An 18,674-nucleotide genomic window follows, 5' to 3' on the forward strand; every position below is an offset into this window, starting at 1 on the left:
TCTATTTTAAGTTAAAAAATATTTAATATTACTGGATAAAAACACTGATGGTGACAGCTTTACATGGCTCATTCCATACATTCTGTAATGTAAAAGGGCAAAACATTACTAGGAAAGAAATGAGTAGCTGGGTTTGTGAAAGATTTATTGACCAGATAAAAGCAATTAATACGAGATGACAAACATTTAACTCAAATTATTACAAAACTTAGTAACTGGGTCAAATCTCTCTGATGTGTCCTAGTAAGGAAAAGAAATCATGTATCTTTTTAATCCATAAGAAGTTCAGTCAACATTGATACTGTGTAACTATCAGTGCTATTCTAGTAACCTAGAAGTTAGCTATAAATAGCTTTATCTTTTGCTAATCATTCTTACTATGATTTTATTTTATTTAACAGTGAGGACTGAAAAGGCATAATCATTTTTTTAAACCACTGGGTAAAATAGTACTATAAATTAATGAGTGTGCTAAGCTTGACATTTTGTGTTTGAAAAGATGGACTATATTTAATTGGAATGAATATATTTCATGAGGACCTGGGTACATTTAAGCCCAAAATGTGTTTATGAAGTTCTGTGAGAGAACAGGTGTATACCTTGACTCACTCTTGCTTGCTTTTAAAATGAAATAAATTTGGCACTATATGGAACAAATGAAGACAAGCAAAATTAGGTGAGACTAAGATGCTTCATCAGAGTTGCCTGATTTGACTTACAATTCATACTATTTCTTAGTTCTTGACTGAACAGAAACAAACAGACCTAACTACATAGCACTTCTATGATGTATGAAAATAGAATCTAGAGCTAAGATGAGGCTGCTTCACTGATGAGCCAATCCCCCACTCTGCCATAATCATAGTTTCAAATGTAAAATTCATTCAAGAATTCATATTTTCATCAAATGCTTATGATTTTTCAAGTTTTCTTGCTAGATATGTCTTGGTTAAGTGGCCAGCTAAAATATGGTCTTTGAATTAAGGAAATTCATATAAAAGAAACATCTATTTCATAGCGATCTTACTTTACTTGAAATTTCCTTTAAAAAAAACAAAACACCAAACTAAAACTTTGTAACCAAACTCTTGGAACAAAGCACTGGTGGCCATATTCTTGAGTCTCCGATAAATCTTGAAGTCCATTCACTTTTCATGTTTCAAGTGTTTCCTCATTTGCTCCACAAGTATCAACAACACATATTAAACAACTTGTTACTGGAAAAGCTCGGACTTTGGAGTTGGCGACCCATTTGTCTGTCTCGGTATTATATTCAAGGATATGTCCTAATCGACCCACACCTTGAAAACCAGCCAAGACATAAACTATAGAACCAACTGCTGCACACTTCACTGTTACACCCTTCCATGGCATTGGTGAGACCATCTTCCATTCGTTTAACTTAATATCATAATATTCCACGTTGTCCAGACCACCTTCAAAAGAATAAAACAGCATGAACAACTATGTTAACAGTTCTAAGATCTCTTAAGGTAATAATTCTTTGGATCTTCCCAACATTTTATTATGAACATTTTCAAATATTCAACAGTTATGAATCTTAAAATTAAGATACAGCTATCATCTATTCTTATTTTTACTTTAACACAATAAAAATTTAACTTAATTTTTACTTGAATCCTAAATAAGTATGTTTATTTTACAAAATTATAAATGTTCTATCTGTTCTGGGGAGGTAAACAAACCAGTGGATTTTCCTTCTGATTAACTTTGACTATAATTATTCAAAAGTTTTTAATCCTTCTGCCATTTATCTTTTAGCAGTTTATGGAAAACAGCAATGGCCGGAGACAAGAGAAGGGAAGAAAGTATTTATTATACTTATGTAATGCTTAAAGGTACTAAAATGAGGTTTGTGGACTATAGATTCAGTCCAAATTCTCCATTATTTAAAGAAATAATTTCAGATTTTTTTACTACAAATTATTTAAGAAAACAAAAATCAAATTTACTAATTTAAAAATAGCAATATTGACATTTTCATGCAAAGTTTAAAAGTGGTAAGGAAACTTTGTCATTTAGGGCCTGAAGTTGTATTTAAAAGTTTGTAAAAACTCAAATGTTTCTGTCACTTAATAGTTCTTTAGCTAGTATGACATTATTACCCAGGGGGTGTTTGGAAGTGTGTGAAGCTGAGACTGTCACAATGACTGATGGCCATCGAAGGGATATTAAATATACTGTAATGTTTTGTAAAATATATTAGTTCTCAGAAACTATAAACATAACAATGTATGTGATAAATGCCTGTATTTAGATTTTAGGAAATGTTTTAAAGATTTATGAGAAGGAGGTATCAGCAAACTCACTGGGAAAGTTGAACAGTGATTTAATGTCACATACCCAAGCCATTCTGACCACCTACAGCAAATATCTTGTCTTTTACAAATACCAGTCCATGATTCTTCCTGGCCTCAATCATTGGACACAGCTCAGTCCATCTGAAAAAATGAGAGGAAGCTTTTAGAGTACTTGTTCACGGGAAGTACGCAAACTACTTTATAGGAAAGGTCTGTTATCTCAGTTTAGTGCTCATTTAGTACTCACATGTGTTCACACCCACACACAAACACATATCTGAAAGGCTAGAAGACAAAAGTTTAATATGGTTTTGGGTAATTTATTTATAGGTGAGGTAAACGGAGATTTTATTCCTTTCGACTCCAACAGAATATGAGAAATAGAGAATATTTGGAGACTAACACATCTTTGGAAGAAATCCATTTCCTAGTTTACAGTAACTTGTTAAAATGGTAATAATAAAAAAAGAAAGGGAGGATACTTAAGAAAATATAAAATACTAATACTGTCATGTATTTTTTTTTTTAAGATTTTATTTATTTGAGAGAGAGAGAGTATGAGGGGGAGGGTCAGAGGGAGAAGCAGACACCCTGCTGAGCAGGTAGGCGATGCAGACCTCGATCCTAGGACTCCAGGACCATGACCTGAGCCAAAAGCAGTCACTTAAACAACTGAGTCATCCAGGCACCCATTACATGTGGTTTTAATTAGTATTTATGTATGAATCAAACACAAATTTAACATTGGGCTCTAGCAAATTAGTAGTATTTGTTACTATTCATAAGTAACAAAAGTACTGTCATTCTTTCAAATTTAATACTTATTAACATGTTGTTATGTTCATGGCCACTACTATAAATAATGAGATTGAGGGGTGCCTGGGTGGCTCAGTCGCTAAAGTGTCTGCCTTGGGCTCAGGTCATGATCTCAGGGTCCTGGGATGGAGCCCTGCCATCGGGCTCCCTGCTCAGCAGGGGGGGGTGCCTGCTTCTCTGCCTCTGCCTGCTGTTCCCTGTTTGTGCTCTCTCTTTGTGTCAAATAAATCAATAAAATCTTAAAAAAAAAAAAAAGATTGAGAACATAAATGTGGACACAAGTGTTGAAGAATATTAATTCATAGGTAGCAGCCTCATATACATAGACAACTGTTATTTTTTTTTTTTTCTGTGAGACTCAATTCCTTCTTTTGCATACACTCCCCACACACACAACTGAGGTTTGTGACTGTGAAGGTGGTACTGGCACACAGGCTTGTGTCTCAATAGCTAACATAAACCAAAAGTATCCAAGTAACAACAAAAGGGTAATCTGACATAAGTGTAACTTTAAAAAAATTTTTTTTATTTATTTTTTATAAGTGTAACATTTTAATGTTTATTTGCGTCTCTTCTTTTAAATAATTTACTAAATTTAACTTTGCAAAATATAATTAGGACATAATGATTAACTCTGAAATATTAACAACTATTTTGTTGCCTTATATTCATAAAATTGTTTTGTTTTAAAAGTGGTTTGACAGATGCCACATTGATTTTCAGAGCACTCTGTAAGGTGAGATGGGCAACGTTATTCCTTTATTTCCCCCCAGGGTAAACATCCATGCTCTTCCAGGTGAAAAGACCGCATATAGCTCAGTGGTGGGAGCCAGTATTGGCCCTCCACTGCCTCTCCATGCAGTAAGTTGCATACGGAGAGCTGTCAAAGTATATTAAACATAGTATCTGACTTGGAAAAATTCAAAATATATACTCCTTTCTTCTCTACACATGTCCATGATATAAAATAAGAGCATATTTTTATGTAGGGTCGTCCTTCACTTACAATGGTTCAACTTAGGATTTTTTGACTTTATGATAATGCAAAAGTGAAATATATGCAGTAGAAACTGTACTTGACATTTTGAATTTTGATGTTTTCCTGGGCCAGCTATATGATACTCTCTCATGATGTTGACAGCAGCAGTGAGCCACAGCTCCTAGTAAGCCCTGGATCACGAGGGTGAAGAACTGATACACTTATAACCATTCTGTACCCATACAGTCATTGTTTTCCACTTTCAGTACAGTAGTCGATATGATACATGAGATATTCAACACTTTATTACAAAACAGTTTTTGTGTTAAGATGATTTTGCCCAACTGTAGGCTAATGTAAAATGTTCTAAGCATGTTTTAAGGTAGGTTGGGCTAAGCTATGATGTTTAGTAGGTCAGTTGTATTAAATGCCATTTTCAAGGTAACAGTATTTTCAAATGACAATGAGTTTCTCAGGATGTAACCTCATTGTAAGTGGAGAAATATCTGTGTACTTAAGCCTCCTGAAGGTTTAAAGTTAGGAAGTTTCACAACATACACTTTCTTCTTCCTGTAACTTCATGGGGAAAGTATTTACTAGGTGCTTGCTCTCTCCAACCTGAGGTTTTGTGTTTAGAAGCTCTTCTTAAAATTCTGACTGCAGAAACTCTGTCACATTATTTCCGTAAGGCTTCAATTCTTAGCTTCCAATTAAACCACTGTAGTTACAAAATACTTAAGAAAACTGTAAAAATCAGAAAGAATTCTTACAAAAAATAACTTAGATGGATAGATCACATATTAAAAAAAGGGAAATCATTGTAGCACATAACTTCATTTAAGATCTGGGTAATTATAGTCACACTAGCCTTCCACTTAGGAAAATTTAAGGGCACTGAAGAGAATATAGATTATTCAAGTCTTACACATAAGCTTAATATGTACAAAAGAAATGTTAACTTGTTTGAGTTTTAAGATATTACCTAAACTGAACACAGCTACCTAATTTTAAAAAATACTGAGGTTGCAGAAATCCTTCGTATTTTTTCTCTGCTACTATGAATAAGAATATATTGATATGCACTCATAGTGCCTGAATGAAGATCTCAAAATTTAGAATCTTGGAGTTTATCTGGTATGGGTTCTACTTTAAGAGATTTTTTAGAAATGAAAAAATAATTAGGAAGCAGGATAATGAGATTACAATTTTCCAATTAGTATGCTATAATACTTTTTAAGCACAGTTGTCTGGGAGGTAAAGTAGAGACTGATATAGGAGGGAAGAGAGTTGCACACACCCTCCTCTTATAGTTTGGGACAAGATGGGGCAGACAGCTCAAATGAAGGATGACAGAATGAGATAAGGGTTCCCTGGCAAGTACAAAGATACCTTTTGAAAAACACTGAGAAGTAGTAAATCTGATGATCTCAAAGAGATTTTCTAGTCTCAACAGTTAAAAAAAAAAAGATTTATTTATTTTAGAGAAGGAGAGAGGGAATGGGGGGAGGGGCAGAAGAAGAATCTCCAGCAGACCACTTGCTGAGCTTGGGACCCAACGTGAAGCTGGATCTCCTGACCTGAGCTGAAAATCAAGAGTTTGGAGGCGTACCCAAATCAGCCACCCCGGCATCTCTAGTCTCTAAACTTTAGCAAAAGGGAAGTTTCAAGATAAGTTGTTTTCAATTTTATTTCTAACACTGGTAACCAGCTAAACAAAGAAATGAGAAAAGAATAACTGTAACTACAGTTTTGTTTGGGAGAGGAGTTATTTATTTTAAATCCTTTAAAAATAAGTGGGAAGCATAAATAAATAATTGCACATGGTTAATCATATTTTATAATTAAATTCTTACTTTTCATTTAAACCAAGAGCTAGAATGGAAGACTTCTATGTTTTGTAATCTGGCAATATTTCCTAAATATAAAACTTGAGCATAAGACTTTTGGTGCAGTTCTCTGGAGTAACATTTAAGTTGAACATATTTACCCAGTAATTTGTGCTGGTAAAGGAAGAACAAACCTTTCAAATCAATAAATAACTTTTCTTATCAAATGCCTTTGGATGTTCTGAGTATCAACTAAAGGTCTGACTGGGATATTACCTGTGGTCATTCCCTTATTAGTTTAATGTCACTGCACTTATCACCCCTCACACCTTCAGTAACTGGCACACTGCCTCTGGCTACACTGAATAGGTTCTATCACCAATTACAAGGTCAGAAAAGCTGGCTAGCCATTTCCTTCTTTAGCATTTTGCCTTTTAAAAAGCAGCTATTTACTTCTCAGATTTAAGAATAATCATAATGAATAAATATGTCTCTAAACATAATTTAGTAAGCATGAGCTCAGAATGAGACATTTTACCTAGGGGTATGATTTATTAATGACACAAATCAATACATAATGTTTCCAATTAAAGGCAAATATACAGAGCATCTAGGTGGCTCAGTTGGTTAAGCAACTACCTTCAACTCCAGGTCATGATCCCAGGGTTCTGGGATCAAGCCCCACATTGGGCTGCCTTCTCAGTGGGGAGCCTGCTTCTTTCTCTCCCTCTTCCTCTCCCCTGGCTTGTGCTCACACTATCTCTCTCAAATAAATAAAATCTTTAAAAAAAAAAAAAAAGGCAAATTTTCTGACCATATATTCTTCCCCATCTTCTTCACATTTCCTGACCTCAAACAAAAATATTTTATGAATTTGATGAATTAGTCAGACTTGTCTCATTCATAGGCAATTACTGCATAAACAGGAACAGAAACAGATGAGCTCCCACAGGGTATATTAAGGTCAAGCCATTTCTTAAAGTACAGAGGAAGGGTCCAGGACATAAACATGTCCTGAATGTAGCTCCTTCAAAAGTGTGTACATATTTTTATTTAAATTTTTTTTGTTTTTTAAGTTTTTATTTATTTATTTGACAGACAGATCACAAGTAGGCAGAGAGGCAGGCAGAGAGAGAGAGGAGGAAAAGCAGGCTCCCCACTGAGCAGAGAGCGGGGCTCAATCTCAGGACCCTGGAATCATGACCTGAGCCGAAGGCAGAGGATTTAACCCACTGAGCCACCCAGGTGTCCCTAAAATAAGAATTTTAAATGATACATACGTTTCTGTGGCAGGATCATAAACCTCACAGGAATTCAGCACTCGCCCAGAAACATTGTTCCCTAAACTTCCGCCACAAACATAGATCAGGCCATTGGCTTCCACCATGCCGTGGCTGCAGCGCTGAGTCAGCATGCTGGGCTTAGTGTGCCAGCTTTCAGTTCTCGTGTCATAGCACTCAAATAAATATAGAGCTGAGTTTCCTGTAAAAGAAAAAGGCTCCATCAGGCTTCTCTTAGTGTATATGTGGGTTGGGAGGGAGCTGACAGTAGAGCTGGTCATTACTTACTGGAGGGAAGAATTTATAAAGTTGTAGTCTTTTCTTTTTTTTTTTTTTTTTTTTTTTTTTAAAGATTTTTTTTTATTTGTCAGAGAGAGAGATACAGAGCGCAAGCACAGGCAGACAGAGTGGCAGGCTAGAGGCAGAGGGAGAAGCAGGCTCCCTGCCAAGCAAGGAGCCCGATGTGGGACTCGATCCCAGGACGCTGGGATCATGACCTGAGCCGAAGGCAGCCGCTTAACCAACTGAGCCACCCAGGCGTCCCAAGTTGTAGTCTTTTCTGAACTTAATTAACAGTAACAGCAAAATGGGGGACTAGCTTAAGAAAAAGCTAACCCTGTTTGTACAGATCTCAGAAAAATATTTTTTAAAAAGATGTGCTGGAGATGTTTATTGGTAACTAACTTTAGGAAAAGAAATTGGTTTGATTTCAGAAGAAAAATTAAGTAACATTATGTATGTCTTCACGCCCAGTTAGGCATGATGGTAATTATTTAAACTTTAAATCCTTATAAAGCATAGCTATTTATAGATGGTAAATCCATACCTTAAACTCTGAAAACTACTATCTGATAATATGCTCAGGTTTATCATTTAACATTCTATAATAGTCACTGCACCATTAACAAAACTATTCTTCCTGACTACTCTCAGTGGCTGTGTAAGCCCTGAAGTCATGCTGACCCAGTCGGGACTGTACTCTCAAGGTATCACTGTATGTCTCTAGTGTACTTTGCTTACACATTTTAACAGCAAAACATATACATCCTGTCTTATAACTTCTGTACATTATAGGGGCTCAATAAAGAATTTTAGAAATGATACTAATAAAGCAACAAGTGCTTTTTTCCTTCCCAAGAAAAAAGAAGGTAAAAAAAAATTTTTTTTAGCTTTTGCACAACAAAGGAACAGTTAACAAAACCAAAAGAAAACTGACAGAATGGGAGAAGATATTTGCAAATGACATATCAGATATTTGCAAATGACATATCAGTATAGTATCCAAAATCTATAAAGAGCTTACCATACTCAACACCCAAAGAACAAATAATCCAATTCAGAAATGGGCAGAGGACATGAACAGACATTCTGCAAAGAAGACATCCAGATGGCCAACAAACACATGAAAAAGTGCTCCACATCACTTGGCATCAGGGAAATTCAAATCAAAACCACAATGAGATACCACCTCACACCAGTCAGAATGGCTAAAATTAGCAAGTCAGGAAATGACAGATGCTGGTGAGGATGCAGAGAAAGGGGAACTCTCCTACACTGTTGGTGGGAATGCAAGATGGTGCAACCACTCTGGAAAACAGCATGGAGGTTCCTCAAAAAGTTGAAAATAGAGCTACCCTATGACCCAGCAATTGCACTACTGGGTATTTACCCTAAAGATACAAACATAGTGATCTGAAGGGGCATGTGCACCTGAATGTTTATAGCAGCAATGTCCACAATAGCCAAACTACGGAAAGAACCTAGATGTCCATCAACAGATGAATGGATAAAGAAGATCTGGTATATATATACAATGGAATACTATGCAGCCATCAAAAGAAATGAAATCTTGTGATTTGTGATGATGTGGATGGAACTAGAGGGTATTATGCTTAGTGAAATAAGTCAATAAGAGAAAGACAACTATCGTATGATCTCCCTGATATGAGGAAGTAGAGATGCAACGTTGGGGGTTTGGGGGGTAGGAAGAGAATAAATGAAACAAGATGGGTGCTGTGAAGTCTGTAAACCTGGCGAGTCACAGACCTTACCCCTGGGGTCAATAATACATTATACGTTTATAAAAAAATAAAAAAATTATTAAGAAAAAAGGAAAATTTTATATAGTTTGACACTGAATATATATACATAAATACATATATATGTATGATTTTAAAAGCATTAGGATTATTTATATGTGGAGATACACACACACACACACACACACAACCATTAAGACCACTAGACTAGACATTGCTGTTTCATTTTTAAAATATTTCAACTTTTTCTTAAAGCTTCTGGCTTTTTCACATTTGAAATTATAATCAGAAAAAAATTTCATTGTTTTGCTGTGATGAGCACTGGGTGTTGCATGAAGTGTTGAATGACTAAATTGTATACCTGAAACTAATATTACACTGTATGTTAACTAGGATTTAAATAAAAACTTTTTAAAAAATTAAAAAAAATTTTTTAAAGATTTTATTTATTTGACAGAGAGATCACAAGTAGGCAGAGAGGCAGGCAGAGAGGCAGGCAGAGAGAGAGGGGGAAGCAGGCTCCCTGCTGAGCAGGGAACCCGATGCTGGGCTTGATCCCAGCACCGGGGATGGTGACCTGAGCCAAAGGCAGAAGCTTAACTCACTGAGCCACCCAGGTGCCCCATGAAGTTAAAATTTAACCTAATTGTAACTCATCTCCCACTCCTGGGCTTCTTGATAATACTTAAAAACAATACCACCCTTAAGGTTCTCCATCACAGTCAAGGTCTACAGAAAACAAAGTCCAGGGAGTAACAAATGGAAGAAGTAATGGTCTCGATTAACAATAACTTTTTTTTTTTTTAACTCTCAGAACATTTTCAATTTGGTAGATTCAGCTGGTGCTAAGAGGAAATACACACTGTATGGCAGACATGAGAAACTACTACTTAAGTAAAAAATTGACTTAGTAATTGCTGAAGATATAAAGTTATCTAATTTCCAAAAAAGTGTTTCTACAGTACAGTTACTTTCTATTATCTTTAAGATTTATTGTATTTGAAATATGCTGTATTAGATGTTCTCTAAAAAATGTTTTTAAAGGGGGGGGAAAGGTAATTTCTTAAGTCACATTTTAAAATACCTTTAAATACCTTTAATTTTTCTAATATTCTTTTGACATCTTGTGGGGGAGTAAAAACTTAAAACGTAAATATGCTGACCTAAAGTAAAACATTCTTTGGCCTAATATAAAAATCATCAAAGAAAATAAAGACTTAATTGACATTTGAATTCGACACCTCAGGTTTACTTGGGTCTTCCTAGTTTTCTTTATAAGCCCATTATTTAACTAAAGAAACTATCTGAAAAGGTGAGAGCTATTATGCATCTAGTCTGCACCTAGAATATCCATTTAGAAAAATTATTCATTTAGAAAAAGACCACCACTGGACACTAACAAATTACCCATCAACGACAAAGATTTTTTACACCCAAATCCATACCCTGTTCTGATCAATTAAGCATAAAACAGCACTCCCAGCCTTTATATGAAATAGTTAAAGAATAAATGCAAATGAGAAATATGATTCTTACTTTTCTCTGATACAAATAAAGAACAGGTAATAAGGTATAACAGATTTTAAAAAATGTGAATGTAATAGATTTTAAAGGGTCTGTCAGTGAGCCAAACTCTGCAGTCTTTAAAGCAAATAATATTATGTATCTAAAATTAATCTAGGAGCACCAAGTTGGCTCAGTCAGTCAAATGTCTGCCTTTGGCTCAGGTCATGATCTCGGGGTCCTTGGGACTGAGCACCATATTGGGCTCTTTGCTTAGTGGGGAGTCTGCTTCTCCTCTCTCTGCCCCTCTCCTCCCCTGCTCATTTACAAATAAATAAATAAAAAGAAAATATTTTTAAAAAATGAAATTAATCTAGATAGAACTAAAATCCAGATGATATGAGAAAAAAATGGGACAATTAACATAATCTAGGAACCTGAAGTTCTTGTAAAATGATTCATAGAAAAGTAAGGTAAACCTTCAGGGAAATGGGATCTAAAATGTGACAGATATGTATTTAAATTATGTTAAAAAGGGGCGCCTGGGTGGCTCAGTGGGTTAAAGCCTCTGCCTTTAGCTCAAGTCACGATCTCAGGGTCCTGGGATTGAGCCCTGCATCGGGCTCTCTGCTCAGCGGGGAGTCTGCTTCCTCCATCTCTCTCTGCCTGCCTCTGTCTACTTGTGATCTCTGTCAAATAAATAAAATCTTCAAAAAAAAAAAGTCAAAAAGACAATACCAATTGTTTGTAAATATGAAAGCCAAGGAACACTTGGTAAAACACCTTCCCCAGACAAAAATACTGAGTTAAGTCCTTACCAACTTCGGAACCTCCAGATGTATAAATTTTGCCTTCTGCTGCACAGGCGGCAAGGCTGTCTCGAGGTGTTGGAGGGCCCAGTTTGGAATACCAGCTATCCTTCACGACATTATAGCAATCCATTCGTTTTATGGGGAAAAGCTGAGAGCCACCCAAAATGTATACTACATTGTCCCAAAATACACATGCTGCATCTCTTCGTTTTTCAAAGGGGCAGCGGATGTCTGTCCAGCTATAATCCTGTAACCGGAAAGGACAGGAAGCAGTCAGTAATGCAAAAATATAATTGACACAAATGAGGCAAAGATATAGTTGAGAAAATACAAAATACAGGAGTATGTTAGTTTGCTAGAGTACATATAGTTTGGCTTGAGACACGATCTAATTTAATCTTGTGTGATTTCTTAAGAATGTTGGTGACTGCTTTGGGTGTTTTCTGGCTCCAGATTAAACTCTAATACATTTGGATGTATCACTACCACCAGTCTTCTATTCCTTCTGTTATTAAGGATGGTAACACAAGAAAATTCTAAAATAAATAGCTTTGTAATTTAGAAAAAAACACACAACTTTCAAATGTAAATAGGGGCGCCAGGGTGGCTCCCCTGAATGTCTGATTTTTTTTTTTTTAAAGATTTTATTTATTTGACAGACAGAGATCACAAGCAGGGAGAGCAGGTAGGAAGCAGGCTCCCTGCTGAGCAGAGAGCCCAACGCGGGGCTCGATCCCAGGACCCTGAGATCATGATCTAAGCCGAAGGCAGAGGCTTTAACCCAATGAGCCACCTGGGTGCACCCATATGTCTGATTCTTGATTTCAGCTCAGGTCATGACCTTCGTTGGGGTTGTGGGATAGAGCTGCAGGTGGGGCTTTGTGCTCAGTGGGGAGTCTGCTTGAGATTCTCTCTCTGCTCCTCCCCCTGCACACACGTTCTCTCAAATAAATAAATAAATAAATAAATAAATCTTTACAGATAAGAACAAGGGTGCCTGGGTGGCTCAGTTGGTTGTGTCTACCTTCAGCTTAGGTCATGATCTCAGGGTCCTGGAACTGAGCCCCGCATTGGGCTTCCTGCTCAGCGGGGAGCCTGCTTCTCCCCATCTCTGCCCATTCCTCTTGCTTGTGCTCTCTCTCTCTCTCAAATTAAAAAAAAAAATTAAACAACAAGAACAACAATAAAAACCCAAATGTAAACATACTCATTCCTTTCCTGCCAGATATACAGAATGATATAAAGAATCATTGGCAGTGTGCCTGGGTGGCTCAGTCGGTTAGGTATAGACTCTTGATTTCAGCTCAGGTCATGATCTTGGCTTGTGGGATTGGGCCCTGAGTCGAGCTCCACTGGTGAGGAGATTGCTTGAGATTCTTTCTCTCCCTCTGTCCCTCCCCCAGCTCACATATATGTGCACTCTCTAAATCAATGAATAAAATATTAAAAAAATCACTGGATAATATGAAGCTTAAACTGCTGTTATCCTGCTGATGTCTAAAGCTAGAAGATATTTTGTAGACTTCTGTGATATTACATTTTTAAAAAATATTCAGTTGAGCCAGTTTATTTAGCTGGACTCTTAAAGCTGTGATAATTACTATGAAATATTTGAGTAATCTGTTTTAACCAGTCTGGAAACCTACTTTTTTCTTCCTGATGATTAGAAATGAGCATGTATCAGTACTTCACAACAAGGGCAGTTCATGGGATCATTTCATTTCCTCACTATGTTTGGTACATCCAAGGACCTTCTTCTATGTAAATGTATGGGGGGATTTCTCCCAAAGCTACAGGATCTTAGATCCTCCCCCTTTTTTTAAGCAAGGAAGCTACAGTGTTCCTGCTGCTTTCTGAAAATATCTGAAAACAATTAGAGAATTTCAAAGAGAAATCCAAACAATTCCTGATCTCAGTGAGCAAAGCAGTGTGTGTGTGTGATTATTAATGCTGAGTTCCCTCTGGGAAAATCTGATGGATAGCTATCACACTAGTGTCCAGTATTTCAGGCATTGATCAGATGAGATTAAGCATCACAGAACATGAGGAATGGTCTCAGGAAAAAGAAGAACCCCTCATGTGGAACACATCAAGGTGTCAGCTCCTAGCGATGATAAACATTCTACTTTCTGGGTGGCCAGAAAAATGAGAGTCTTAACCCTTGTTTTATTCTCAACTTAGGATCTATGTGTCCCCCTGACTGGGAGGCACACAAAACTACAGGATAAATACAACATTTCCCCCAAAGTTTGTTTTCCTCAATGGGTACCAAAAAACTCGGGAAAATTATTATTTTAATATTTTATTTATTTGAAAAGAGAGGGAGGGTAAGAGGAAGAGAGCGCACAAGTGAGAATGAGCTGGGGGGAGGGGCAGAGGGAGAAGGAGACTCACCGCTGAGCAGGGAGCCTGATGCTGGGGTCCATCCCAGGACCCTGAGATCATGACCTCAGCCGAAGGCAGACGCTTAACCGACTGAGCCACCCAGGTACCCCCTGGGGAAAATTATTTTTAAAATTTGTTTTCTTAGAGTTGCATACCATAGAATGAAAAAAAATGAGAGAAAATAATTACTATACTCAACAGGGCGTGATCCCTCAAAAGCAAACTAAAAATTCTCTTACATATTCTGAAATATATTCATATTCCTACCTGTCAAAGTTCGTTAGCAGAAAAATAGTTTCATTAATAAGATACACTGTTAACTCAGTGAATTTCAAGTCTTGCCACTCCTATACCCAATTTATTTGATATTATTAGAAAGTAATATGGGAACTTATCTATAATTTCTAAAGATAGCCACAAGAACATTATCTTTCCTTGCTCTTCCTTAATTTCAGGATGAGAAAGTGGGCGATAGATTCTTTTGAATGATCTCTAAGATATACTACCCTTCAGATTAAAAATAACTGACCATGTAGGAGCTGGGATTAAAAACACAAACAAAATGTTTTCTTTTAGCTAAATGAGCTTGAACAATGAGACAAAGGATACAGTTCCAAAAAAAGGGGGAATAATTCCCAAGAGTTTGGTAACAGAATAGTTCTAATTTTCTATTACTCCTCAAGGATTTGAGTAAGAAATAAATGAGTGCTTATATGTACCAGTCGTATAAGGCTTAGGCTCCAGATTTAAGAATTAAAATAAACTGCTCTCTTGGAACTGTAAAGCCCAAAGGAAAAATGATTAGCCAGTGTGTGTGTGTGTGTGTGTGTGTGTGTGTGGTGGGGTGGGGGGCAAAAAGGCACATGCTTCTATCTACTTGTAATATGGGCTCTGACTTCCTTAGATACCCTCAAGTTTTTTGGTTTTTTTTTTTTTTTTAAGATTTTATTTATTTATTTATTTGACAGAGAGAGATCACAAGTAGGCAGACAGGCAGGCAGAGAGAGAGAGGAGAAAGCAGGCTCCCTGCCAAGCAGAGAGCCCGATGCGGGACTCGATCCCAAGACCCTGAGATCATGACCTAAGCCGAAGGCAGAAGTTTAACCCACTGAGCCACCCAGGTGCCCATCCTCAAGTTTTTAAGTCTTTTTCATCTCTCCAAATTCTGTCGCTGGTCAGAGTACATGTTAGACACTTAAGTCTGATCAATACTGACTATATTTAATATTCCAATAGTTTATCTTCTAGGCAGATGAAATGACCTTTGCAAACATTTTACCTAGAATGCAAGTATAATTTCATTTCAGCTAAAATTTAATGTTTTAACATTTGAGCTCATTAAATATACCTACCAGGGGTCAAATGCACCTGTGTTTGAAAACACCTGGCTGTGGCTATATAAATGAAGGGGGGGGGGATTTTTTTCCCGTCTGTGTGTATGGGTAGATCTCACTGGAAAGTCAAATTTTCCCAATCAATTCCTCACCCAAAAGAGAATGCTAAGAAGGTGATTTGATGTTTGCCCTTTAGTAATTTGTTATACTGCCTAGGAGGTAATGTGCGTAGTTGAGAAAGCAAGCAGAGAACATAAAAATATAGATGAGAAGTCAGACTTACAGGTTCCATAGATATGAATGCCAGGTCTTATCTTAGTGATGGGACTACTCCCAACCTGGGGCCCGCACGTAGAAGAAGGGTTGCTTAAGGTTTCCTAAGCTCCTAGGCTACAGGTCAAGCTACAGGGACATGCAGCTTTTATGTCAGCAATAAAATAGATACACAGCAGTAGAGTTACAGTGTATGTGTGCAGGCAGAGAACTGTTATTCTAAAAACATAATCTAATTCAGTTAAGTTTTATTGAGTATCTATTTCATGCAAGGCTCTGTGCTTGGCTGAGGAGAAGATAGGAAAATGGGAAAACTGGAAAGCCTGGAAAAAACAAAGGTAGAAGGAAGTTTTGACTTATCACCCATTTATGCATCCATACGCATACACATTCACGTAAAAGTTCTGTCTTCTCTCATCCTAGTTAGCCTTTCTTTCCTCTGTTGTGATATATACACTCTAGACTTTTTTCAAGCTCAAGGTCAAGACTTCTTTCCTTTTTGCAGGCTTCCCTGACTGCCTTGCTCTGAATCCCCCACCACACTAAAGTCTGGACTTGGTGACTGAGCACTCCATTACATCCTGTCCTGGATGATTTTCCAGCAGCAGTGAGAGGCTACAAGACAGTGAAATGCTTCTTCTTCTTCTTCTTTTTTTTTTTTTTAAAGATTTTATTTATTTATTTGACAGAGAGAAATCACAAGTAGACTGAGAGGCAGGCAGAGAGAGAGAGGGAAGCAGGCTCCCTGCTGAGCAGAGAGCCCTATGCAGGACTCGATCCCAGGACCCTGAGATCATGACCTGAGCCGAAGGCAGCAGCTTAACCCACTGAGCCACCCAGGTGCCCCAACAGTGAATGCTTCTTCAGGTGAGGGGCTGTAATAGCTTCTCTAAATCCCTTAAGGCAAAAACACCAGCCTGCTATTTTCCTTGAGAGTAAGGACTGATTTTATACTAATCTGCATTCAAAAAACACATTGAGTCTTCAAAGAATAGAGACACCACAGATATAGATTTCAATAATCAAGATAACCAAATCCAAAATAAAAGAAATACTTTTTATTTATAAGACTTGAGAATTTTATTTTGGATAATTTTGAGGGGAAACAAAGCAAAAATAAGACGGATCTTAGGAAAAAAGGAAAGCAAAATTAAGAAAAATGTAAAACCTTAAGATTTCTGGAGAAACGTCAAGGAGTCAATGTAATCTGAGTTTAAGATTACTAAATTATAAGTACTTTCTGTTAAGCTATTATCTGACTAATTTTAGTTTCTTTTCTTTAAAAGACTGTTATTTATTTATTTATTTATTTATTTAAGAGAGAGAGAGAGAGAGAGATCAAGAGAGCACGGGCAGGGGGAGGGGCAGAAGCAGAGGGAGCAGCAGACTCCCCACTAAGCAGGCAGCCTCAACTGGGGCTCGATGCCAGGACCCTGGGATCATGACCTGAACCTAAGGCAGACTTTTAACTGACTAAGCCATCCAGGCACCCCTTAGTTTCTAAGAGCTATTTAAAAAATAATCATAGAGGGGCGCCTGGCTGGCTCAGTGGGTTAAAGCCTTGCCTTCGGCTCAGGTCATGGTCCCAGGGTCCTAGGATTGAGCCCCACATCGGACTTTCTGCTCAGCAGGGAGCCTACTTCCTCCTCTTTCTCTCTGCCTGCCTCTGTCTACTTATGATCTCTGTCAAATAAATAAATAAAATCTTTAAAAAAATAATCCTAGAACTACGGCAACAATCCATAGAGAAAGCAGGTTTATACCAGATGCAAGAACATCCCTAGAAGCAGTTTCATGAAAAATGCATAAACACTTCTGGCTTCATTCATTTCAGAAGGTCACAAAGAATGCAGCTCTGTGGAGCTGGGAAACACAGGCACTGAGCTAGGCTGTGGAGAAGCTGTGGGTCATACAGAGTCACTTCACCTTTCAGGGATGTTAGTTCCCTAATCCTTTGAAACAAAAAGACTGAACTAGACGATCTTAGGGCCCTTCCCTTTCAGCCCTAAAATTCAATATCTTAGGGTCCAAATGATTTAGAAAGCATCCCTGAACAAAGAGCTAACAGTTAGTTAATTCATTATAGAGCAGTGCCCTTTCCAGGAACTATACTGAAATACCTTAAAACATTATTTTATTTAATTTCCTCAATAATCCTATGAGGTAAGAACCTTATCTAATAGATAACAAAATCTTAGAAAGTTAAGTACCATGTCAAAGGTTACAGAGTTAGAAAGTGGTGAACCCAGTGGTGAACCCAGTATTTAAGTCCAAATTTGTTGGACTCCAAAATTGTACTCTTAACTCCTACACTGCTCTGCTTCTTTAAAAATCTTCTTACAGGGGGGCAGCTGGGTGGCTCAGTGGGTTGAAGCCTCTGCCTTTGGCTCGGGTCATGATTCCAGGGTCCTGGGATCGAGCCCCACATCGGGCTCTTGGCTCACCGGGGAGCCTGCTTCCTCCCCTCTCTCTCTGCCTGCCTCTCTGCCTACTTGTGATCTCTCTCTCTGTCAAATAAATAAATAAAATCTTTTTTTTTTTAATTTTTTAAAAAGATTTTATTTATTTATTTGACAGAGAGAGATCACAAGTAGATGGAGAGGCAGGCAGAGAGAGAGAGAGAGAGAGAGAAGCAGGCTCCCTGCTGAGCAGAGAGCCCGATGTGGGACTCGATCCCAGGACCCTGAGATCATGACCTGAGCCGAAGGCAGCGGCTTAACCCACTGAGCCACCCAGGCGCCCCAATAAATAAAATCTTAAAGAAAAAATCTTCTTACAGGGCCTCCTAGAAAGAACACTGGACTGGGAATGGAATAATATGGGTTCTGTTCCTGCTATATTTCTAGCTAAGTTACTCTGGGCATCTCACTTAACATCAAAGGAAGTGAACCAGCCTCATCTACAAATCATACAAATCAGGATGTTGGCAGGATGGCCACTGAGGTCCTTCTGCACAGCCTCCCTATCTTATCACTTAGAAAAGCAATGCTTGGGGATGCCTGGGTGGCTCAGTTGGTTAAGCAGCAGCCTTCGGCTCAGGTCATGATCCCAGCGTCCTAGGATCGAGTCCCACGTCGGGCTCCTTGCTCAGCGGGGAGCCTGCTTC

The 18,674-nt window shown here is 37.7% G+C and overlaps 1 protein-coding gene across 4 annotated transcripts in view; it reads right to left on the bottom strand.

Moving 5' to 3' along the window:
• KLHL7 (kelch like family member 7) overlaps nt 1-18,674 on the bottom strand; it is a 69,532-nt gene continuing 50,858 nt past the window's right edge. For all 4 annotated transcript variants that reach the window (XM_059396725.1, XM_059396723.1, XM_059396724.1 and 1 more), the window contains 4 exons: nt 11,583-11,823; nt 7,223-7,424; nt 2,365-2,462; nt 1-1,436 (listed from right to left, as the gene is read on the bottom strand). In XM_059396725.1, coding sequence (XP_059252708.1) covers nt 1,153-1,436; nt 2,365-2,462; nt 7,223-7,424; nt 11,583-11,823 — 825 coding nt within the window. In that variant the 3' untranslated portion in view covers nt 1-1,152. The remainder of the gene's footprint in view (nt 1,437-2,364; nt 2,463-7,222; nt 7,425-11,582; nt 11,824-18,674) is intronic.

This window comes from Mustela nigripes, chromosome 4 (assembly GCF_022355385.1).
Source record: "Mustela nigripes isolate SB6536 chromosome 4, MUSNIG.SB6536, whole genome shotgun sequence".
In the NCBI taxonomy this organism is placed as follows: domain Eukaryota; kingdom Metazoa; phylum Chordata; class Mammalia; order Carnivora; family Mustelidae; genus Mustela; species Mustela nigripes.